Source organism: Ictalurus furcatus, chromosome 16, assembly GCF_023375685.1.
Source record: "Ictalurus furcatus strain D&B chromosome 16, Billie_1.0, whole genome shotgun sequence".
NCBI classification, from domain to species: domain Eukaryota; kingdom Metazoa; phylum Chordata; class Actinopteri; order Siluriformes; family Ictaluridae; genus Ictalurus; species Ictalurus furcatus.
In genome coordinates, this window is record NC_071270.1 from 25,921,880 (window position 1) to 25,945,226 (window position 23,347).

The following is a 23,347-nucleotide window of genomic DNA, read 5'->3' on the forward strand; positions in this document are numbered from 1 at the left end:
GTATTATTAGTGGTAGTATTTTGTGGAGATGTACAGCACTACTCATCATATTGGGACTTGAAGCTTCTGCACTGCGGTTAGAAATGACCAAACTGTATATTTTAATATGCAAAAAAAAAATAATAATCTTGACAAATGACAGCAGAGTAAACATTTTATTTTGCCCTAACATGTGATAGGTGCGATTGGATTGGAGTGTTATACAGTAGATCACTCTCAAAATAATCGAACACGAGTACAGAAAACAGAAAGAAGAAAAAAAAAGTGCGATTTAATTCGAATTAAAGATGAGTTTCAGTGATGTTTGTTCTGTGCTTTTTTTTTTACACTGATTTTTTTTTTTTGTTAATTTTTACATTTCATTTGCAGATATGCGGATTATCCAATAAACCTCTTTAAAAAAAAAACTAAATTCAGTCATGTGTCGTGAATAAAACAGATAATACATCAGCAGACGAACAGCAGGAGCCACAGCGGCTAATATTAATGAAAAATGAATCATCATTTTATAAGATTTAACCAATTAAAATAGATAGATCCAAAACCACGTAGCCTGGGAAATAAAAATATTTATTAAAAAAAAAAAAACTAAATAGACACCAACTCGAAATCGCATACTAACATAGGTTATATAAAGAATAACAAATTTATATATATATATATATATATATATATATATATATATATATATATATATATATATATACACTTGTTATTTCTTATTCTTTATATATATATATTAGTATGCGATTTCGAGTTGGTGTCTATTTAGTTGTTTGTTATTATATATATATATATATATATATATATATATATATATATAGGCTATAACTATACTATAGTTACTGCAGCTGTATATAAACAGCAGTACATAAGATGATGAATCTCACACTGTTCTGTTTAAATAAAGGTTTTAATATTATGATGATATCGTATGAAATATTTAGCTACAGCTTTCAAACGACGCATGACGCGTGTTATTGTGCAATAAAATAAAGACCCTGCAAACTTCTGTACTAAACCTCTGCTTCTTCTTTCATCATCTTTTAGTTTCGCAAAAAATTCCTCAAGAAACTCACACCAAACCTGTCAAAAAATGAAACAACACACTTCCGTGTTAAACATCACGCCGAGACGGAGGGTAACCATGGCAACCCGTTATACTATTTGGATGTTTAGTGCGTGCGGCTTTTCAGAAGCCTCAGAAGAAGAAGAGGGGGGAAAAGGTGAAGCTTTAATACAAGCGGCTCTCGGACCGGGAGAGGATTAAAAAACCTGCCAGCCAGCCCCTCAATTTCTCTCCACTTCCTGCAGTCAGCAACTCCATCCATCCCAAAAGAAAAAACAGGAGGAGGAGGAGGAGGAGGGGGTGAGTGGTGGGGGGGTGGGGGGTGTTGGGGGGGTTGAAGTGAAGGAAGAATTTCACTAACAGTCCTAAATAACGCAGTGCAGCAGGCTGAACTGAGCGCGCGCCCGGACCTCAGCGACTTTACACAACTTTGTGAGGCGGATTTGAGACGCGGATCTTATGGGAGAGAGCTCCACAAGGCGCCTGCTCACGCCCGAGGGACGTCCGAAAGCGCGCTCACGTCTGTTTCCCCCGCATTTCTTTCATGTATTGGAAAAATGAGATTTTGGCCCCTCTGTCAGAGGGAAATCGATTTTTCTCCGAAGGAATTAACTCGAAACAGGTACGTAGACTCGGCATGCAGGGTTTAAACCCAGTGTCACGGAGTGCAAGAAAAGTGCACGACTGGGGCTTGTTGTTTTCTTCCCCAACGCCAGCGGCGCGCTCAGGGGTTTAGTCCTGCACCTCGAGTCGCGTCTTCACTCGGCTGAGATTTCAACTAAACTTTCAACCTTATAAAAGTGCTGTGAGGAAGAACATCAGCCCCTATATAGGCTACACCATGAAGAGTCCTGACTCGTCCTCTTCACACGTCTGCAGAAAGAGAGAGAGAGAGAGAGAGAGAGAGAGAGAGAGAGAGATTAGATTTTAATTACCGCAATTAAAAAATCTAATTTGCAATTCTTTTGGTGGTTTTCCTCTTCCTCTTCCTCTTCTTCTTCCTCTCTGATTGACAGCTGAAATTGACACTCCCGGACCCTCAGCATTTCAAGCCATTTGTAATTGCAGGTAGTTTGTTATTATAGTTTTTTTTCCCCCTTCTCTCTCTCTCTCTCTCTCTCTCTCTCTCTCTCTCTCTCTTTCTCTCTTTCTTTCTCAGCGTCGAAACACGCGATTATCCAAAGAGGTAATGGGTTAAGTGTTGTTTGAAGGCGGGGGGGTGGGGTGGGGTGGGGGGGTCCAGTTGGAATATAGCTCCATTAAAAAAAATAGGGGGGGGGGGCGTATTTGTAGACGCGCCTTTATGTCGGTGTTTTTATTGTTTTTAAGCGCATATATAGGGCGAATAGAGAGACACAGTATGTGTGTGCGCGCGTGTGTGTGTAAGAGAGAGAGAGAGAGAGAGAGAGAGAAAGAGAGATGCCGCAAGTTGACGTCGCCTCGCCGTTGAATTGTGTCTTTGTAGGTGATTCGTGCACACACACACACACACGCGCGCTCGCACACACACACGCACACGCACACGCACGCACACGCACACGCGCGGTATACCGGGAGCGTCACGCCGCGTGGACACCCGACACCGACACGCCGACACGCCGACATGGTAAGCGGCTTCTTATCGACTTCACACACATTTAAAAAAAAAAAAAAAATGTCTAGGAAACTAACTCAGTGCTGATGGAGGTTTTAGTGCAACACTAAACCCGGGTTTATTCTCTTTTTATTTTCCGGTGTGAGATTACTCAATCCCGGTTTACTCAGTCTCAAGTGTAGACGCTTCTTCAAAATCTCACCGCGGCTTCAAATGAGAAACTGACTGAAAGTTTCGAGTCGCTTTTAATGTTACTGAACTTTCTAAAGTCGCTTCAGCGAAAGGATCCTTTCAGCTTTAAACAGTCAGACGAAATGAGTTGGAAAATGTGTTTGGTATTAAACTGAATCTTTGTCGGGTTTGTGACATTAATTTATGTTTCTGCTAATGACATAAACTCTACTTTTGCTTGTCTCTGGTCTTTTACCATCGAGTGGACATGTTTTAGCTTCAAAGTAAATGATTTCTAAAGTTTTCCAGGTTAAATATATAAATATAGGCTATATATATATATATATATTTATACTAAAGCCACAAAACCATCAAAATGCAGTACTCTTGATAGTAAGACGAGCGGCAGGGAAAAGTATCCTACAGCCTGACACCTTATTTCTTTACAGATGAATAAACTTTTAAATATCTAAATGATCATGCTATTTGCGTTTCAGAGTTATAAACAACTCACCGATCAGTCAACCCGACTTTTAAAAAATATTCAATTACAGACTAGGATTATCCACTTGTAATATGGATATGATAATATATAATAGATATATAATCACATGGATACTTAATATGTGATATATCCACGCATATATACATATATAAATATAAACATAAATGATAGTTCGCAGCACCTCTACAACAAAATGATCTTAGACGCTACATTTTTTAAAAAAAAAAAAAAAAACAACCAAAACAATACAAAAAAAAACAAAAAAAACAGACACAATCTGTTTTTACACCACGCTAAAGCGCTGCTGCACTCCACTTCCATTTTGTGCACGTGCCGCTCGGTATGCTGGCGTTGATGCACACAGCATTATTTATTTGTAATTATTTATAGATTGGTTATTTGTGCACGTTCTGTACTTTTACATTCACACACAAGCGCACGCACGCACGCACACACACACACACACACACACACACACACACAGGGTCTTATCTTGTCGCGTGGCTTTAGACGTGTGTTGAATGTATTTCTTTTTATTTATTTATTTATTTATTTATTGTTTTCTTTCTTTCTTTGTATCTTTGATTAATCCGGGTCGGTCACACTCAGACCAAAATCTTTTACATGCGAGTCTTGCTCTAAAAGACAACACAATATTCATTCAGAGACTGGACATAACAAACATAAATAACAAACATAAATAACAAACATAAATAACTCATAAATAAGACATCTCGTCCATCCTGGAGTATCGAGCTACCTTATTAAAAAATATAATAATCACAATAATAATATTCATAATAATACGGATTCCCGTGCAATAGTTTAGTTATGTGCTGCTTGCTTTGAAAAAGAAAAACCCTCTCTCTCTCTCTCTCTCTCTCTCTCACACACACACACACACACACACATACACACACTCTCTCTCTCTCTGTGCTTGTGTTCTTTTCTAACGAGCTGAAACCTTGATTTAAAAATCGTATTGCATGTTCTGAACTTCTCTCTCTCTCTGTCTCTCTCTCCCTCTCTCTCTCTCTCTCTCTCTCTCTTGCGCGCGCGCTCGTTTCCACTACTCTGACGTCACTAAACGCGAATTCTGAGCCCGTCGTCTCTCTAAACTACATATAGACCGCGAGTTTGATCAGTTTTGTGCTTTGAGCCAAATGATGCCTGCAGTGTAAGACCTTGCAAAAACAAAAACAAAATCTTGCATCGAGACAGAAAAATACCGGGACGAACTGATGAACTTTTTCATTCTCACTTCTTCAGTCTCTCGCAGCGCATTAAAGAGTAAATCCGCTCATGTATATCTATCTATCTATATATATATATATTCATGTGACATTTTAAACACTGGACTAACTCATTCAGTATTTACTCTAAAGTGTGTGCGGTGTGACAGGCTGAGTGTGATTACATGTTAGTGATAGAGCTGTGGATGAATATGAATGACAGCATGAAGCCTAACTGTACTGCTCTCTCTCTCTCTCTCTCTCTCTCTCTCTCTCGGCTACTTTGGGTTTGTATTGTATTATTATTATTAATAAATATATGAAACCTTGATAAATCTCCGCTTATGCAGCGTTATTGCGCGTTAGAGCTGAAATGTCGCTGTGTCTGTAATATGAAGTGAACCTGCACAGGACCGGAGATATTTATATCCAAACATACAGCGTCATATTTAGTGAATAAAAAGGCAAAAATCATTTCTGAAAGTTATTTAATTCAGCTTCACGTGGTGATGTAGGCCTTTAGGCGGGTCAGATGGATGTTGCTTTGTATGTTGTTTGGTTTGCTGAAGAAATATCTGTGTGTTTTTTTCTCTCTAACCCCGGGCCGGTACAGTCCCACTCCGACGGCGAGTCTCAGAGGTCGGTGATGGAGAAAGAGGAGCCGCGCTGCTCCCCCAGTCCTCCGTCCACGCCGTCCATCTGCTCGCCCACATCCAGCGCCTCCGCCTCGTCCGTCCCCTCCACCGGCAAGAACGTGTGCGCGAGCTGCGGCCTCGAGATCCTGGACAGGTACCTGCTCAAGGTAGGACAGTCACGGCGCGTACAGGACGTCGGCTCTGTGTGCGGTTTTTTTTTTGTGTGTGTGTGTGTGTGTGTGTGTGTTTGTTTTAAACCCTGCACGATGTGTACCGTGCCCGGGATGTTCAGGATGTGCACGCACAATGTGTGATGTAGCATTTTGGTTTTTATAGGAAGTGAACCTGTGCATGCATGAGGTGTGCTGCGATCACTGTGGTCATGCATCAGCAATCGCTATAGCACGTTAACTGTGCAGATGCACGTGAGCAGAGTTGCATATTGTTATGGGAATAAAGTTGAGCATGCGCCGTGTCCTACTGTGCACGCGGTGTGGTACTATCACGCATCAGGCACGGGGTTTCTTCGGGTTTTTTTTTTTTTAATTTTTTTATTTTTTTGGAAAGCAGGAGTAGTCTCACATAAGAATACAGTTGCGCGTGCATGATTATGAGGCAGCAATCTAACCAAAGAAAGAAAGAAAAAAAAAATGCGCCAAAATGCGACCCGTAGAAAAACGTGTAGAAGGGAAATGGGATTAGCATGTGTGTGTGTGTGTGTGTGTTATGATTATAATTATGCGGCATCAATTTAATTAACCAAAAAGCGATTTAAATGGGATATAACCACTCGCAGTGTAGGTGCACGCGACAGAGCGTGTCATTGTTTTTTAGACAAAAACGTCTCATAAAGCAAAAAAAAAAAGAGAGAGAGAGAGTTAAGCATGTATATGTCGTGCTATTGTTGTGATTATTAATATGGAGCAGGAATAATAATATAATCGCACGAAAATAGGAGGGAAATCAATATAAGGAAGCGGTAGTGTAGATGCACGTCACATAGCGTGTCCTTATTTACTCAAAATGTTTATTTAGAGCAAAAAAAAATGTGAGGAAAAAAAAAAGAGCATGCATCGGCTAAAGTGTGCTCTGATTAGGCTATGCGTTAGCAATAGGCTATAACAGAGCAGCTGCGCGTGCATATGTGGTGCTATGATTATAATTACGGAGCAGCAATCTAATAAATTACAAACGTGCTCTCGTGCACTCGTAAAAATAAATAAATAAATAAATAAATAAACAAGAGTTAAGCATGCATGCGGTGTGTTCTGATCTTGCATCAGAGATATAACACACTGTGTGTACGGATGCACGTGAGGCAAGTTCTTACTCTGGAGAGCAGAATTACTGAGTTGTAGGAATACAGCTGCGCGTGCATGTCTAGTGTTATGACTGGCTGTAATTATGATTACGGTGCAGCAGTCTAAATCATTTTTAAAATGTAAGTGAAAATGTCTTTTTGTCGTTGTTGTTGTTGTTGTTGTTATATAGAATTAAAAATAAAAAGCTCAGCATGCACGTGGGGTGTTACAGCACCCATCTGATGACGCGAGAGAGCAGCGCGTGCAGCAGAAGCGACTTCTGTTTCTGTTTAACAAACCATTTGTTCTCATAAACTTGTTAGTGACAAATCAGGCGGCGTCGTTATTATTATGCGCGCGCTTCCCTGGTTTTGGATTGATTCCTTTTTATTTAAAAACAAACGTCAGGATTTTTCCCCCCTTTCTTTTAAAAAAATGTTATTTTAATATATTATTATTATTATTATTATTATTATTATTATTTGAATCGTCGTTTGTCGTGGCACGAGCCGTGTCTATAATTTGATCCGCTTCTGAGAAATCTACAGAGAGCGAAGCCGGAAGAACAAAAACGACTTTGTGACGTTTTCAGATTCGCAAAAAAAAAAAAAAAAAAAAAAAGCCTTAAAGTCTTCATTGGGAAAAAAAAAAATACATGACACAAAAAAAATGCAATTTGTAATTTAACCTAAAGTCAGTAGAGTCTAAACTGTACAGTTATACAAGCAGGCTAATAGCAGCATAATATTTTACACATATTTATCACTTTAATTGCTCCCAAAAAAATAAAATAATAACTGCTGCATGGCATGTAGCTAGAATTCTTTTTATTTCTGGGCAAACTTTCCCTAAACATGACTCCAAAAGTTAGAATTTAAAGCACGACTGTAATGTTTATATAATAATACATGATGAGGCTTATATGTAAATAAAATCATTCAGTGTCTAAATTAGTTATTTAAATAAATCCTTTCATGTTTACTTTATTTGTATCTTCTTCACAGGAACAGTTCAGTATCGTTAGAACACGAGTTTGTGTTGAACCTGATTTATTTATGTCACAAATTGTTTTTCCCCCCGTTAAAATAAAACCAAAAGAAGTTTCGTGCCTCCGAAATGATCTTTCACAAGATAATATAATAAGAGATCAGATAAAAACGAGATAAACTGAGAGTGTTAATCCCTCGCGGGGAAATGAAAGCGATAATGAGCACGCAGTGTGTGCAGTGATGACAGGGAGAAGTGTGAGAGTGACATGAATACCATAAGATAATGTTCTGACAAAAGTTGTGAATGATACCTGTGTAGTGCAGCGAATATTAGAACATGTGCTGAGTGTAACATATCGGGGAATTGTGTCCATGTGCAACAAAATAAATAACAAACAAACAAACAAACAAACAAAAAGTCACTTAAGCGTCAGATATAGCCTATTGAAGGACAGTAATATGAGCAAAAGACGAGTGCAATAAACCGGATTATTGTGCACAAGTGTAAATGTAGTTTCAGAAGTATAATGTCTAGAGCTGGCTGTAGTGCACAGTGTTAATATAGCCTGTTTATCGCGTGAACGCAAACGCACGAGCTTAAAATGCGGCTCAAATGTCACAACAACAATAATCATTAATGCATTACAACCTACACAAGCTAAAGAGATAAGTGTATTATTATTATTATTATTATTATTATTATTATTATTATTATTATTATTGGCAGGTGAACAATCTGATGTGGCACGTGCGCTGCCTGGAGTGCTCAGTGTGCAGGACGTCACTGCGCCAACACAGCAGCTGCTACATCAAAAACAAGGAGATCTTCTGCAAAATGGATTATTTCAGGTAGGGTAAGTTTTTTTCCCCATGCACTTCATCCCGGAAGTAGTCTGCTTTTCCTTCTTTTTTTTTTTTCTTTTCTTTTTTTTTTTTTTTAAAAAAAAGGAGGCTGCAGTTTTCCAGCAAGCTCTAAAGCACGAGTTCTCAACCTGCTTGCGGTCCTTTAAACTGTTCAAAAGGAAACAGCACAGGTTTATTTTCTGAACAGAACCTAACCACGAGGCTCAATATCTTCACCCGGGAAAGCTTAGAGTAACACTCTGGAGGTTTATTGGAGCTGGAGAGCTCCTTATTGATCACACTGCACGAGTTCATCTACAGGTCCATGTTGGCATCGTTTACAGGAGGAATTCAAGTCAAGTGTGCAGAGAAACAAACTAATAATTAGGCAACACAAATAAATAGGATCACTTTGCTATGTAGCAGTGCGTCGTGACAAAAATATAAATAAATAAACAAACAAACAAACAAACCACAGAGTGCACTTTGAGAAACTAATCTACTAAGTCATTTTACACGGCATATCATTTTTGTTTAATCGCTTATTGTTGATTGCAAGCTGAATATTAATATTCATTCTAACATTAAGAAGGTAAAGGAAAAATAAGGATGTGTGTTACATTTAGTAAAAAAAACAAAACAAATCAAGCGTAACTTGTTTTTTTTTCCTTCTGTTTCTGTTTATTTATATGCTTCTTAATCCGAAAGTGGAATATTTCTGTGCTTCCTCGTTTAATTTCTATACATGCAGGACGACATGAAGGGTGCTAAGGGTACTGAACAGTACCTTGTAACTTGTTCCTTATCACCCTCTGTTGTTCCTATATCTTACACCTGGAAAGATGCATGCGGTGTGCCTTTAAAGGACTCGAACACTCGATCATTTTTAAAGGTGTGTTTATGTTTGACCGTTAATTAATTAATTAATTAATTAATTAATTAATTAAACGGCCATGACATGGTACAGTGACAGGTAAGCTGTACCGTCTCAGTTCTTATGACGCAGGAAGCCCTGAGACTTCACCTTTAAAGAACAAACAAACAAAAACATTTGAGTGCTTTACTAAATGTCGTGCAAGTCCATTATTTCTGCTTTCTCTTTTGATGTTATATTTATCTAGCCTACTGAACGACGGTAACGAGGTAAGGTCCTCTTTAGTGCCAGTTTGTGTGCTAGGAGTTCCCTTGCATTACAGCTGACATGAGTGTGAGATGAAGAAGAAGATGAACATTTCCCGCGCGTGATGTTATTACGGTCGTGCTGAAATCCAAGGCTTTGGACGGTCTGGAGTCAGGATATTTTTGCTTCCCTATAATAATGATATGAGAGATGGTGTGAGGAGGAACCGTGACATTGAGACAATCCACCGAATAGTAATCATTTGACCGCACGGCACTGTGTAATCTAGCAGTGCGCGCGGTCCACACCGGCGGTGTACTCGTGATGTAATGGCGGCAGCGCGCGGGGGGTGTTTTTGATCCGCACGCGGGTCTCGGAGTGCGGAGTGAACATAGGAGATACGAGCTGCTGGGAGATGGTGTTCAGGATGTGAGGGGATGTGAGGGGTGTGTGAGATGCGGTGATTGCAGAGCGTGCAGGATGTTGGCCTGCCTTCCCCGCTCGTTCCCGGGCCGGGTGAAGTGACTGGCCCCTTTAAAGCTGATACGGTGTTTTTAGGAGAACATTTGTTTTCTGTGTTAGAGCCAATAATCTGAAGTGATGCTTCACATGATAGGCTGTGAATGCCGCTGGCTCTTCACGGGCCGTGTTGGGGCTGGGCACACACACACACACACACACACACACACACACACACACACACACACACACACACACACACACATCTGTGCAGCAGTTTTGTTGGAGAAAGGCAGAAGTGCTGGGTGTAGAGCGTTAGTTTTCATAGGGAATGTTTTGTGTGTGTGTGTGTGTGTGTGTGTGTGCCAGATTTGTGTCACGTGTGTGTGTGTGTGTGTGCGTGTGTGTGTGTGTGTGTGTGTGTTTCCTCTCCATTCTGCATGCAATCAGACTGGAGATAGATCAGATTCAAATCAGCATGCAGAGATATCAGCTTGTCTCGGTCTAAACTGACAAATCATCCAGGATTGAAATATGAATTTTTTTTCTTTCTTATTTGAACCTTCGCTGTGTGATTTGTTGATAGATCTCACCGCCACTGTCTCATTTTCACACCACATGTTTACGCGCGAGGCTGTATTACAATATAAAACATTTTACACACCGTGCATTCATCTTTTCTTTTCTTTTTTCTTTTTACTTTTTCTTTTTCTTTTCTTTTCTTTTTTTAAAAAAAAAAAAAAAAAAAAAAATCTCAGTCGTGTCCTTAAGGCACAAGCAACCACTGGGACATGCAAATTTTTTCCTAATTACCGAAATTAAAAATAAAAAAGTCTGGTTCCCACAGACACGTCAGCTGCTGGGTTTCAGCCCTTTATTATATTGTATTAAGTTGTTTCTTTTTGTTTTGTTTTTGTTTTTTTTTTGTTTTTTTTAATTCTTATTATTTCTGTGGAGGCCCTTATATATCAAGGCATCATGGGAACATTACCGGAGGCCCTGCAGTGATTGACTGTGTTAGAGATTCGTGCAGACAAGTAAAAAGCCGGCTGTAATAGTTTCAAGTTGTCAAGCAGTCAGGAGTAAGTGAGTGAAGCTCTCTGTGAAGATCGAACCTCTGAAACCTTCTCTCTGTTCTCCAGGCTGTTCTGTGATTAGGAGACGAACTGGCTTTTATCCAAGACACTGTCAAAAAAAAAAACCCACTACATGATTTTACCCCGAGTGTCTGACATGCCAGGAGATTAAACAATACGGAAAATGCTTTAATTCAATTCGATTTTAAATCCCTTTCAGAAAAAAAAGGTTCTAAAGCATATCTGTCCTTCTCACTTTTGTACCTGTTGTACCTTTAACACGTGTCCTTCACCTGGAGACATGATTTAGTGACCTTTAAAACGATTTAAGATGCATAATAGTCCAATATTTACTTTTGTTCCAAGTAAAGTTTTAAATATACTCTACATGCACCTTTCTAGATAATAGATTTACAAAGGTTAAAAAAAGAAAAGGAAGAAAAGATAAGAGCACCTCCCGAGCCACAAGGAACGGTCCAGATTAGAACCCTGTTTCCTGAGCTGATACCTGCTGAGATCATGACTGCAGTAGGCAAGGGGTGAAGCTGGCACTTTCAGCTTGTTGAGCTGAAACCTCACTTATTTCTGGTGAAAACTCTTTTTACGAATGTTACAGAGGTGTTGGTGTTTATATTTCTAAAGAGCAAGCTGTTAGAGATCTCTTGTGCTCGTCCAGGACGGCTGCCATAAACGTTCCCGAAACATTTTACTATTATTGAAAGAATGTTTCTGTTAGGCAGAGTTCATTTTAATAGAGAGCCCTAGCTGTTTATTCCTTTGTTCGTGGGGTTCTAGACTTTCTATTCATTTTTGTGTAGGGTTCTAGAGTTTCCAATCCTTTGTGCGTGGGGTTCTAGACGTTATATTCCTTTCTGTGTGGGGTTCTAGAGTTCCTATTCTTTTCTGTGTGGGGTTCTAGACTTTCTATTAATTTTTGTGTAGGGTTCTAGAGTTTCTAATCCTTTGTGCGTGGGGTTCTAGACGTTATATTCATTTTTGTGTAGGGTTCTAGACTATCTATTATTTTTTGTGTAGGGTTCTAGAGTTTCTAATCCTTTGTGCGTGGGGTTCTAGACGTAATATTCCTTTCTGTGTAGGGTTCTAGTCTTTCTATTAATTTTTGTGTAGGGTTCTAGAGTTTCTATTCCTTTGTGCGTTTGGTTCTAGACTTTGTATTCATTTTTGTGTAGGGTTCTAGAGTTTCTAATCCTTTGTGCGTGGGGTTCTAGACGTAATATTCCTTTCTGTATGGGGTTCTAGTCTTTCTATTAATTTTTGTGTAGGGTTCTAGAGTTTCTATTCCTTTGTGCGTTTGGTTCTAAACTTTCTATTCATTTTTGTGTAGGGTTCTAGACTATTATTTTTTGTGTAGGGTTCTAGAGTTTCTAATCCTTTGTACGTGGGGTTCTAGACGTTATATTCCTTTCTGTATGGGGTTCTAGAGTTCCTATTCTTTTCTGTGTGGGGTTCTAGACTTTCTATTAATTTTTGTGTAGGTTTCTAGAGTTTCTATTCCTTTGTGCGTTTGGTTCTAGACTCTCTACTAATTTTTGTGTCGGGTTCTAGAGTTTCTATTCCTTTGTGCGTTTGATTCTAGACTTTCTATTCATTTTTGTGTAGGTTTCTAGAGTTTCTATTCCTTTGTGCGTTTGGTTCTAGACTCTCTACTAATTTTTGTGTCGGGTTCTAGAGTTTCTATTCCTTTGTGCGTTTGATTCTAGACTTTCTATTCATTTTTGTGTAGGTTTCTAGAGTTTCTATTCCTTTGTGCGTTTGGTTCTAGACTCTCTACTAATTTTTGTGTCGGGTTCTAGAGTTTCTATTCCTTTGTGCGTTTGGTTCTAGACTTTCTATTCATTTTTGTGTAGGTTTCTAGAGTTTCTATTCCTTTGTGCGTTTGGTTCTAGACTCTCTACTAATTTTTGTGTCGGGTTCTAGAGTTTCTATTCCTTTGTGCGTTTGGTTCTAGACTTTCTATTCATTTTTGTGTCGGGTTCTAGAGTTTCTATTCCTTTGTGCGTTTGGTTCTAGACTTTCTATTTATTTTTGTGTAGGGTTCTAGACTTTCTATTATTTTTTGTGTAGGGTTCTAGGGTTTCTATTCCTTTGTGCGTTTGGTTCTAGACTTTCTATTCATTTTTGTGTTGGGTTCTAGAGTTTCTATTCCTTTGTGCGTTTGGTTCTAGACTTTCTATTTATTTTTGTGTAGGGTTCTAGACTTTCTATTATTTTTTGTGTAGGGTTCTAGGGTTTCTATTCCTTTGTGCGTTTGGTTCTAGACTTTCTATTCATTTTTGTGTCGGGTTCTAGAGTTTCTATTCCTTTGTGCGTTTGGTTCTAGACTTTGTATTCATTTTTGTGTAGGTTTCTAGAGTTTCTATTCCTTTGTGCGTTTGGTTCTAGACTCTCTACTAATTTTTGTGTCGGGTTCTAGAGTTTCTATTCCTTTGTGCGTTTGGTTCTAGACTTTCTATTCATTTTTGTGTCGGGTTCTAGAGTTTCTATTCCTTTGTGCGTTTGGTTCTAGACTTTCTATTTATTTTTGTGTAGGGTTCTAGACTTTCTATTATTTTTTGTGTAGGGTTCTAGGGTTTCTATTCCTTTGTGCGTTTGGTTCTAGACTTTCTATTCATTTTTGTGTTGGGTTCTAGAGTTTCTATTCCTTTGTGCGTTTGGTTCTAGACTTTCTACTATTTTTTGTGTAGGGTTCTAGACTTTCTATTCCTTTGTGCGTTTGGTTCTAGACTTTCTATTCATTTTTGTGTAGGGTTCTAAAGTTTCTATTCCTTTGTGCGTGGGGTTGTTGATTTTTCTACAGCTTCTAGTGCTTTGTACACGTGATTACATTTTATATTTCGTTTGGGTGTGTGGTTCTAGATTTCCTTTGCACGTGTGATCATAAAGTTCCTGTTCTTTTGTGCTCGGGTTTCTAGAACTACCTTGTACGCGTGATTCTAGAATTTCTCTTCCTCTGTGTGTCTAGAATTCCTTTGTGCGTGCAGTTCTAGAGTTTCTTTTCCTTTGTCCGTGGGGTTCTAGATACTACAATGTTTTAAAATTCCTTTGTGCCTGGGGTTCTAAGCAGTTCTAGCATTTCTTTTCTTCTTAAGATTAAGGGCTTTTTGTGTGTAAAATCATAGCTGTGTAAAATCACTGTTATTCTAGAATTTCTATTCCTTTGTGTGTAGGGTTCTAGAATTCCTTGGTGCACGTGAGGACTTTTTTTTTTTCATGTCCAATTGAGGAACCTCTGTCATGATAGGGTAGGGAACGGTTCTACAGTGTGAGAATCGTTTACACGTCCGTCATCTTGACTGACTGCGTGGATTGGAAACGGCGTGTGCGCTCTGCGGTGCTGCGGAATTCCTTTTCGAGCCGTTCCGTTCCCACACAGAACCCGAGAGACAGACAGACAGACAGACAGACAGCCGAACCTCATCTGTTGTTAATCTCGAAGTGACTCTGAGCTACGGCAGGATGCAGCAGGCAGAATATTGTCCATAATGACCTCATTGATTTGTCCAACTCCTTATTGATCCCTGGAGGTAAATGAACAGCTACTCTACAGATTGCAGACTCCGCAGCGTTCCACATTGCAGGTTTGGAGAGATAGAACCTATAATCTGATTTTCTGTGGGGCACAGCAGTGTGTTTTTTACTCGTCTGAGCCGAACGTCAGCGTCTGGAAGGAAACGGAGACGTGGACGTGTCGGCCTCTCATCTGCGCCGGACTGACAGCTGCTCTAATCGGGCGTAATTGCAGGAAATCAGAGTGGGTTTACTCTCAGCAGCAGGGGAGGCAGGACACAGCAGAGGCTGTACCTAAGGAGGGAAAAAAAACAACTAAACAGGCCAAGGAGCGTGAGCGGAGGGCCACACAGGAAGATGGAGACGGCTGCTAATCAGACGGGGAGAAGGGACGGCGGAATCTGAGACTCCTGTAGGAAAGACTCGGCTCAGCCCCTCACATCTTCTCTCTTCTGCTCTCCTCCACGAGTCTCAGTGCCTCTCAGATTTCACCGTCCCTTCATGTCGAGTCCAATCCGATCTACACCTTGGCATTTTCACCGATAACTATCTTCATAGGAAGCACACAAAAGGATCGGATACTATCAGATAAAATTTTCCATTTTAGAGAATTTCTTTCTTATTCTACACGAGTGATGAAGTGATGAAATGTGAACAACACCTGCTGCCGTAGTATTAAATGTGGAGAAAGATTTTTTCCCCATAAATATATATATATATATGGAACATTTGTAGAATGTGTTAAGTAAATTTCAGGTGGTTCTGCGTCCCTGGTGCACTGCAGACTTTTGAGCACAGTCAAAACTCCCCCTTAAAGTAAACAGTTCTGTTTCTGGAAATTAGAGAACAGCACATCAGGATTAATCCTCCGGGCTTGTACTTCCTCAGGTTGGGGTTTTTCTGTTATTTTATCCCGGTATGTGAATTAGTTCAGATGCTCTCGGAAATACTCTGAAAATTTAAGAGTTTCCTGTTGCGAGTTATTGCTCTGAACGACAGACACAAACCCAGAACACAACCGCAGTTATACCTGCTGCACAAAACACCGCTCTCACCGTTCAGTTTCAAAACCGTATTGCTGATTTTTGTTCCTGGAGTAGTGTGATGTTGATAGTGGTGGTGGTGGTGATAGTGGTGGTGGTGGTGGTGTTGATAGTGGTGGTGGGGGCAGCGTTGATAGTGATGGTGGGGGTGTTGATAGTGGTGGTGGGGGTGTTGATAGTGGTGGTGGTGGTGATAGTGGTGGTGGTGGTGATAGTGGTGGTGGGGGTGGTGTTGATAGTGGTGGTGGTGTTGATAGTGGTGGTTGGGGTGTTGATAGTGGTGGTGGTGGTGATAGTGGTGGTGTTAATGATAGTGGTGGTGGGGGTATTGATAGTGGTAGTGGTGGTGTTGATAGTGGTGGGGGTGTTGATAGTGGTGGTGGTGGTGTTGATAGTGGTGGTGGTGGAGGTGTTAATGATAGTGATGGTGGGGGTGGTGTTGATAGTGGTAGTGGGGGTATTGATAGTGGTGGTGGTCATACTGGTGGTGGTGGGGTGTTGATGGTAGTGGGAGTGTTGATAGTGGTGGTGGGGGTCTTGCTAGTGGTGGTGGTGGTGTTGATAGTGGTGGGGGTGTTGATAGTGGTGGTGGTGGTGTTGATAGTGGTGGTGGTGGTGGTGATAGTGGTGATGGGGTGTTGATAGTGGTGGTGGGGGTGATGGGAGCATTGATAGTGGTGGTGGGGGTGTTGATAGTGGTGGTGGGGGTGTTGATAGTGGTGGTGGTGTTGTTGATAGTGGTGGTGGTGGTGTTGATAGTGGTGGGGGTGTTGATAGTGGTGGTGGGGGTGTTGATAGTGGTGGGTGGGGGTGATGTTGATAGTGGTGGGGGTGTTGATAGTGGTGGTGGTGGTAATAGTGGTGATGAGTTGTTGATAGTGGTGGTGGGGGTGATGGGAGTGTTGATAGTGGTGGTGGTGTTGATAGTGGTGGTGGGGGTGTTGATAGTGCTGATGGTGGTGATAGTGATGGTGGGGGAGATAGTGCTGGTGGTGGTGATAGAGGTGGTGGGGTGATAGTTGGGGGTGGGGGTGATAGTGGTGGGTGGGGGTGTTGATAGTGCTGGTGGTGGTGATACAGGTGGTGGGGGTGATAGTGGTGGGTGGGGGTGTTGATAGTGCTGGTGGTGGTGATACAGGTGGTGTGGGTGATAGTGGTGGGTGGGGGTGTTGATAGTGCTGGTGGTGGTGATACAGGTGGTGGGGGTGATAGTGGTGGGTGGGGGTGTTGATAGTGCTGGTGGTGGTGATACAGGTGGTGGGGGTGATAGTGGTGGGTGGGGGTGTTGATAGTGCTGGTGGTGGTGATACAGGTGGTGGGGGTGATAGTGGTGGGTGGGGGTGTTGATAGTGCTGGTGGTGGTGTCAAAATTCCATCAGGGTTCCAGTTTTTTTCCAAACAGTCCTCTGAAATGCACCATTACGACGTTGTGTTGTTTGTGCGGTCCGGTTCTGTCAGAACACGGGTTTAGTAAAGTACACAAAATCCAACTGAATGGTTTTGACTCCTGCTCGATGATTTCAGACATTTTTTATGTTTTAACGGAAAAACAAGCAAAAAGACGAAGTTACATCAAACCTCATTAAGTGGCTCTGTGCTTGAGCTGAAGCGTTCGGCAAACTGTGTGGTGGAACAATGCTTTTCAGGAATATTCAGGATTCTTATTCAGTTAGATTAAGTAAGACACCCACATTGGATTTTAATATTCTAGATTATATAATTCCCGTTCCTTTGTGCATGGAATATTATAATTCCTTTGTGCATGGGAATCTGGAACGATATTGTGTTGGGGATTTTAGAATTTATTTGTGCATAGGTTTTGCCACATATCTTCAGAATTGTTATTCAGTTAAGGAAAGACACTAAAATTCCTTTGTGTGTGCAATTCTAAAATTTTTCTTTATGAACAGGGTTCTAGAATTCCTTTGAGCCTGGGCGGTCTAGAAAACTTTAGCGTCTTTGGTTGTAGAATTCTTTCTTTTCCGATTCTAGATTTTGAAATTCTTTGTGGATGAGGCTCTAGAATTCATTTGTGCAATTCTAGAATTGTAATTCTAGAGTTGCTTTGTGCATGGGGTTCTAGAATTCCCATTCCAATGTTCTTGGGGTTCTAGAATTCCCATTCCTTCGATTATTAGGTTTTAGGAAACGGATCCATTTCAACTCAAGCCACATTCACATGGGTTCGTGTTTACTGATTCTGTTTGTTTGTTTGTTTGTTTGTTTATTACACTATTTTGTTTGTCTTATATTATTACACCTTCAGAAGTCGAGCTGGATGAGTTGCGACCCATTTCTGAAATTTCTCACCATGGCAGGACCCACGGCGGTTCCGTTAGCGGTGGATGCTAAGTGTAATAACAGTGTAATTACGGCGGTCCTGAGGCTATAATCTGTCATTTCTACACATATGTGGGAAAGGTCGATGTTCCTCGGGGTTGTGTCTCGTTTCCACTTCACATTGTCCTTGAAAAAGGACGTCTACATGCAAGCATCCAAATCAATCGTTAACTAGCGTATACTCGGTGTCTGTGTTTTCCAGTTGCCTAGCAACAACGTTCTAATGACTTCAACCAGTTAAACAGAAGACGTATTGTGTGTTCGCATTCCGAAGTCTAAAGCACAAATTCACAGGTTCCATTTAAACGTATCACTTTTCCTGCTAATGTTATGTTTCTATTTATGGCCCAGAAATAAGTGTCGCTGCTCTGAAATCAGTGTTAAAGAGAAAAGCATCGCATGAATCATGCAGGGAAACTGGTTTTATGGTGTTTTCGGGAACCTGGGTGCAGATCAAAAATGGGAAAAATCGTCTCGCCAGGAACGTTTCAGTCGAGAGTTGTTAGGCTATCTGCGAGCCTCTCTAGACTGCAATGATGTCATTTTCAGTGGACAAAAAACTCACCCCAACCACCCGCTCGTCAGACCCCCCCCTCCCCACACCACCACCGACTCCAAACCTGGGCCCCTCGGCCCCACGATCCGGCGTGCAAGCCTGGTGTCATCATTCTTGGGACGAAGGGAAAGGGGAACCGCAGCCAAATCAGTCATCTTGATATCCCACATTTCTCTGTGGTCGGAGGAGGTGGTGTACGACACGTTGTTTACACAAGCGCTCCATGTGCCAGAGGTGTGGTGGTGGATGGGTCCATGTGTGTGTGTGTGTGTGTGTGTGTGTGTGTGTGTGTGTGTGAGGGGGTCTAGGCTTTGGGGCTCCCATGCAAGCCGCCGCCATCTGCACAGCATTAGTCTCAGCCGCTGCGCCAAGCCGCACTGACCTTCTCCGCAGCAGAACCGCGTTGTTATGTGTTCGGTCCGGTTCCGTCAAAATAACACCTGATAACATGACTTCAGAGCTTCTGTGCTTATGGTCCTACAGAGCTTTCTTCAAGTATAAGTGCACACTGGTACAAGTATACAAAGCAGTCATTAAATGTTTATATAATAATAATAATAATACCAATAATAACATGTAAATCATTTCCAACACTAGGTATACAGGTATAGATAGGGGCGTGGCTTATTTTAGGGCTGTAAAAAACATCAATGTCTGAAACCTTCATCGTATGGCAATTTTGTAAATAAAGTCTCTATAAGGTTTCTTTAAGATCGTATCATTATTTCAGGTCTTGAAATGACCAAGTTTTCTGTCTTTAATTAAAAGGAAAAAAAAAAAAAACAGGATAGGAAGACATTTCTCTTTCTTTAAATGCATATTGGGTGAGGGTGTAAATACTGCCGGGAAATAAAAATTTCATTTCAACACTGTAAAAAAATAAAAAAAAGCAAATGTATTAAAGCTGGCAAACAGAGATCCTGGTTGCTCCACAAGCTCCGTCAACACTGTGCACTTATTCATATTCATACACGAAGGTAAGGTTATACCGACACACCTCCAAAACCCTGTTCTTCATATAACACGTCTGAAAGACAACATGAAGGACATTCTGATACACGGAGGGAGCATGTAGATGAATTTGTTAATGAACGAGTGCTGAGCTCGCTCACACACACACACACACACACACACACACACACACACACACACACCCCGAGCTGCTGTATATCAAATTAAAGGTGCGGTTTGCAATTTCCAGAGCCGTCTGCTGTGTGACAGATGTATTACAGTTATCGCATGAACTTCATGAGCTGTAATTTTCTCTCTAATAATCCCCATGTCCTCCGCTAAAACGACAGCTGAGCTGTTACAAATGGGGGCGGGGCTTATTTCAGGGCTGTAAAAATGCAAACAGAAGCCGGAAACATTTATTATATAGCAATATAGGTTTTTAAAAAAAAATATATCTAGGAGTCGCGTCAGGGTTCCTGTACGTTACTCTGCATGTCTGTTATTCTTCTATGGATTTCCGTACCCTTGTTATTTGATATTACGCCCTCATTTTGTGAATTTGTACTACTGTTTGTCCTTTTTATTAGCAGTTATATCACTGTAGCACATCATTTCGTACATCAGCATTATCCTACAGTGTTTCCTAGATGCAGACTTCCCATCGTGGTTTGTACTGTAGGTTCTTCGGTATAAGAACATAAGGTCAAACGACTAAGCGTGGAAATCAGGGCTGGGCGATATATCGATATAATCCAGATATTGTGAAAATGATTACGCGATACACTTTTCGGCGATATCGTTGGTACGGTGATGTCTTTTTTGAAACGTTTTTAATCATAACAGATTGAATTGCACTGAACGGATGCCGCAGATTTGACGTAACGAAAGCTCCAAGTGTGATTTCCTCCCACAGTCAGGGGCAGGATTTAATCAAGCTCTGGAAAGTCAGTACAGAACAGAAAAGCGTTTGCTCTCTTGTCGAGAGATTATGAGTTGGAATCAGGTGACGCACAAGCCAGTCGAACGGAGCGAAATTAGCCGTGCTCTCTGGGTAGGAGGGACTTTTGCCTGTCAGTCGTAGTGACACTAGCCGATCGTAGGCATCTGTGAGTTCATGTATGCGGAAGAGGGCAGATAGCAGTTTTACAAGTGTGTTGCAACTCCGCGTGAAGCAGCAGTTAGGAAAAAACGTGGTGTTTGGCTTCACGTCTGAGAGGAAGCACGTGTTAAGCTTCACCCTCGCCAGTTGGTAGAGGATGTAGAATAACGTCGGGCTGGCTGGTGGGAGGGAACTGGCAGGTGATCAAGTTGGGATAAAATGGGGTAGAAAAGAGCTTTACACTTATGGTTGAGATACCTGTATTAAAAAAACCCCACACATTTGAGTTCAGGAAAGTCTAGTTTTCCCAGACTGCAATGATGCTGTAATCTACTGAGTGCTCAGTACTTTAATGAGTCGCAGCAGAGTATTGATGCGCCGGGCCTTGTCTCTCTCACAGTAGGTTTGGTACTAAGTGTGCCCGCTGTGGGCGCCAGATCTACGCCAGCGACTGGGTGAGGCGAGCTCGCGGTAACGCTTACCACCTGGCCTGCTTCGCCTGCTTCTCCTGCAAACGGCAGCTTTCCACCGGAGAGGAGTTCGGCCTGGTCGAGGAGAAGGTGCTGTGCAGGATCCACTACGACACCATGGTGGAGAACCTGAAGCGGGCTGCTGAGAGCGGTGTGTGTCTAGAGTACTCTATAGTCACTTTACTCCTGTGTGCTGTCTGTGTAGCTCCCTGTACCTGAGAGTCATTTTGAGATTTAGCATGTACTGACAGCTTGCTGTTGTCTCCGCTCTCTCTCTCTCTCTCTCTCTCTCTCTCCCCGCTCTCTCTCTCTCTCTCCGTACAGGAAGTGGCCTGACGCTGGAAGGAGCCGTGCCGTCGGAGCAGGACAGCCAGCCCAAACCGGCTAAACGCGCTCGCACGTCCTTCACCGCTGAGCAGCTGCAGGTACAAAACCCTGACTCTGACGACACGAGGACCTTTTATTGCTTAGCGAGTGAGTCGTGTTCGCTTTGGGTTTGTAATTGTTTCGCGACGCTTCGTGTGCAGGTGATGCAGGCTCAGTTCGCGCAGGATAACAACCCTGATGCGCAGACGCTGCAGAAGCTTGCGGACATGACGGGGCTGAGCAGACGAGTCATACAGGTGAGAGATGCTGAAATGAGATCTCTCGTACTCTCCCGTTCACTTGTTATCGCTTCGTTTATTCTGTTTTGCTCGGAACGAGTCGTCTCATTCTGTAACGGATAAAACGTCGCGTATAAGAGGAATAAAACGCTCTGTTATAGGGAAGTGGCACGGTGACAGTAAGTCTGCATCATCACACCTCGCTGGTGTTGATTATTGTCCTTTAACAGCATGTTATGGAGTGTTCTTATTAGTAGGAGGAGGAGCTGAGATAGCTGTAACTCCTGTCCTGTTTTTGTTTGCAGGTTTGGTTTCAGAACTGTCGAGCGAGACACAAAAAGCACACGCCGCAGCACGGCGGCCCTCCTCAGGCCCACCCGCAGGCACGCATGCCCCCGTCGTTGCCTGACGAGCTGCATTACTCGCCCTTCGGCAGCCCGGAGAGAGCGCGCATGGTGGCGCTGCGCGGCTACATCGACAGTGAGTGACGCAATCCTATAACATGAATAGAACCACAAGCACAGAATTTGTGCTTGTGTGTGTGTGTGTGTGTGTGTGTGTGTGTGTATTAATCCGCCGTTTTTTACGTCTGCAGGTCATCCGTTCTCGGTGCTGACCACACAGAGTCTCCCTCACCAGGCAATGTCTCTGCCGCAGCTGCCCCTCAGCCGCTAACGACCCCGCCACATTGACCCCGACCCCTCAACCCTGACCTCCCGCTCCTGACTTCCGTCCGTCCACTCTTCAGAGGTCGCCTCCGGCTGAAGGACAGGGTCACCGTCCCCGCGTGCTCTTGACCTCCGACCTCGCCAGGAGAGGGGGGGCTGTTTCCTCCTGCTTTTCAGTGGACAGGATTTTCCTCACCTGCAGGCGAGTCTCACACACCTGTGAGCCGTTAGCGTCGGCCCGGGACCTCGTTAACGAGAACCGGGACCAGGATTTGGACCTCGAATGCACGCACTGAAGAGCGGTTTGACCGCTCGAAACATTCCCGGTTCTTACTGCAGGATTAAAACGCGATAAAGACGTGAGACCCACGGAGCGAGACGTGGGACGTAGCGGGAAGGTTCCGTCTCTCGCTCTGAGAAAAAAAAAAAAAAATTTGAGAAAAACAAAAACAATAACAGAAACAAAATAAATAAATAAAACCGATCAGTGGTGATTTGTCGAGTATGGCGCTGGATCTGTGCGTTTGTTCCCGAGTGTTTACATGGATCTACAGCACAGACTGCACGTGCCACCTCTCTCTCTCCCTCTCTCTCTCTCGTTCTCTCTCTCTGTGTCTCACTCCTTCGGATGGATTTATCAGCGAAAAGCCACTTTCATCGCCTGCGAACATCTGCGTCTCTGCTCCGTCAGGCATACAAAAACCCACGGAGCCTGATTACTGCCCGGAGACGGCGGCTGAGCTGAACGGCTTCGCAAAACACACATCTCGTATCGCCGTCCTGACCGAGGACGGGCGATACGATGTGGAGGGGGAAAATATCTCAATACTTGAAGACGCTTTTCAGAGTAAACAAAGATGCATCATCGTATGTAGAGGTTGAAGTGAACTGCAGTGCCACAGGATGGAAAAACTAGTCGAATTATTTAAAAAATGGTATTAAATTGGTATAGAATAGCAATCTTACTTGTTACTGTAAGTAATACTGGAGTCAGTCAGTGTTATAAAAACTCACCATACTCACAATATCTAAGAAGAAGAAGAAAAAAAAAACAACAACCCATACTTCCCTGATTGCAACATGCTTTGGC

General features: G+C 42.2%; 1 protein-coding gene across 4 annotated transcripts; it reads left to right on the forward strand.

The window, feature by feature from the left end:
• Positions 1–1,403: 1,403 nt before the first annotated feature.
• On the forward strand, positions 1,404–23,253 carry LOC128620417 (LIM/homeobox protein Lhx6-like). Of its 4 annotated transcripts, XM_053645396.1 has the most exons (9): positions 1,404–1,701; positions 2,603–2,651; positions 5,172–5,373; positions 8,224–8,345; positions 20,915–21,135; positions 21,309–21,409; positions 21,512–21,607; positions 21,895–22,069; positions 22,185–23,253. In XM_053645396.1, exons 1-9 carry the CDS (start codon positions 1,614–1,616, stop codon positions 22,262–22,264), a joined length of 1,134 nt encoding a protein of 377 aa, XP_053501371.1. In that variant the 5' UTR covers positions 1,404–1,613; the 3' UTR covers positions 22,265–23,253. The 4 variants fall into 4 exon arrangements, with proteins under 4 accessions (XP_053501371.1, XP_053501368.1, XP_053501369.1 ...); XM_053645393.1 differs by lacking the exons at positions 1,404–1,701; positions 2,603–2,651 and having other exon boundaries at positions 4,310–5,373; XM_053645394.1 differs by lacking the exons at positions 1,404–1,701; positions 2,603–2,651 and having other exon boundaries at positions 4,310–5,373; positions 20,918–21,135.
• The last annotated feature ends 94 nt before the right edge of the window (positions 23,254–23,347 follow it).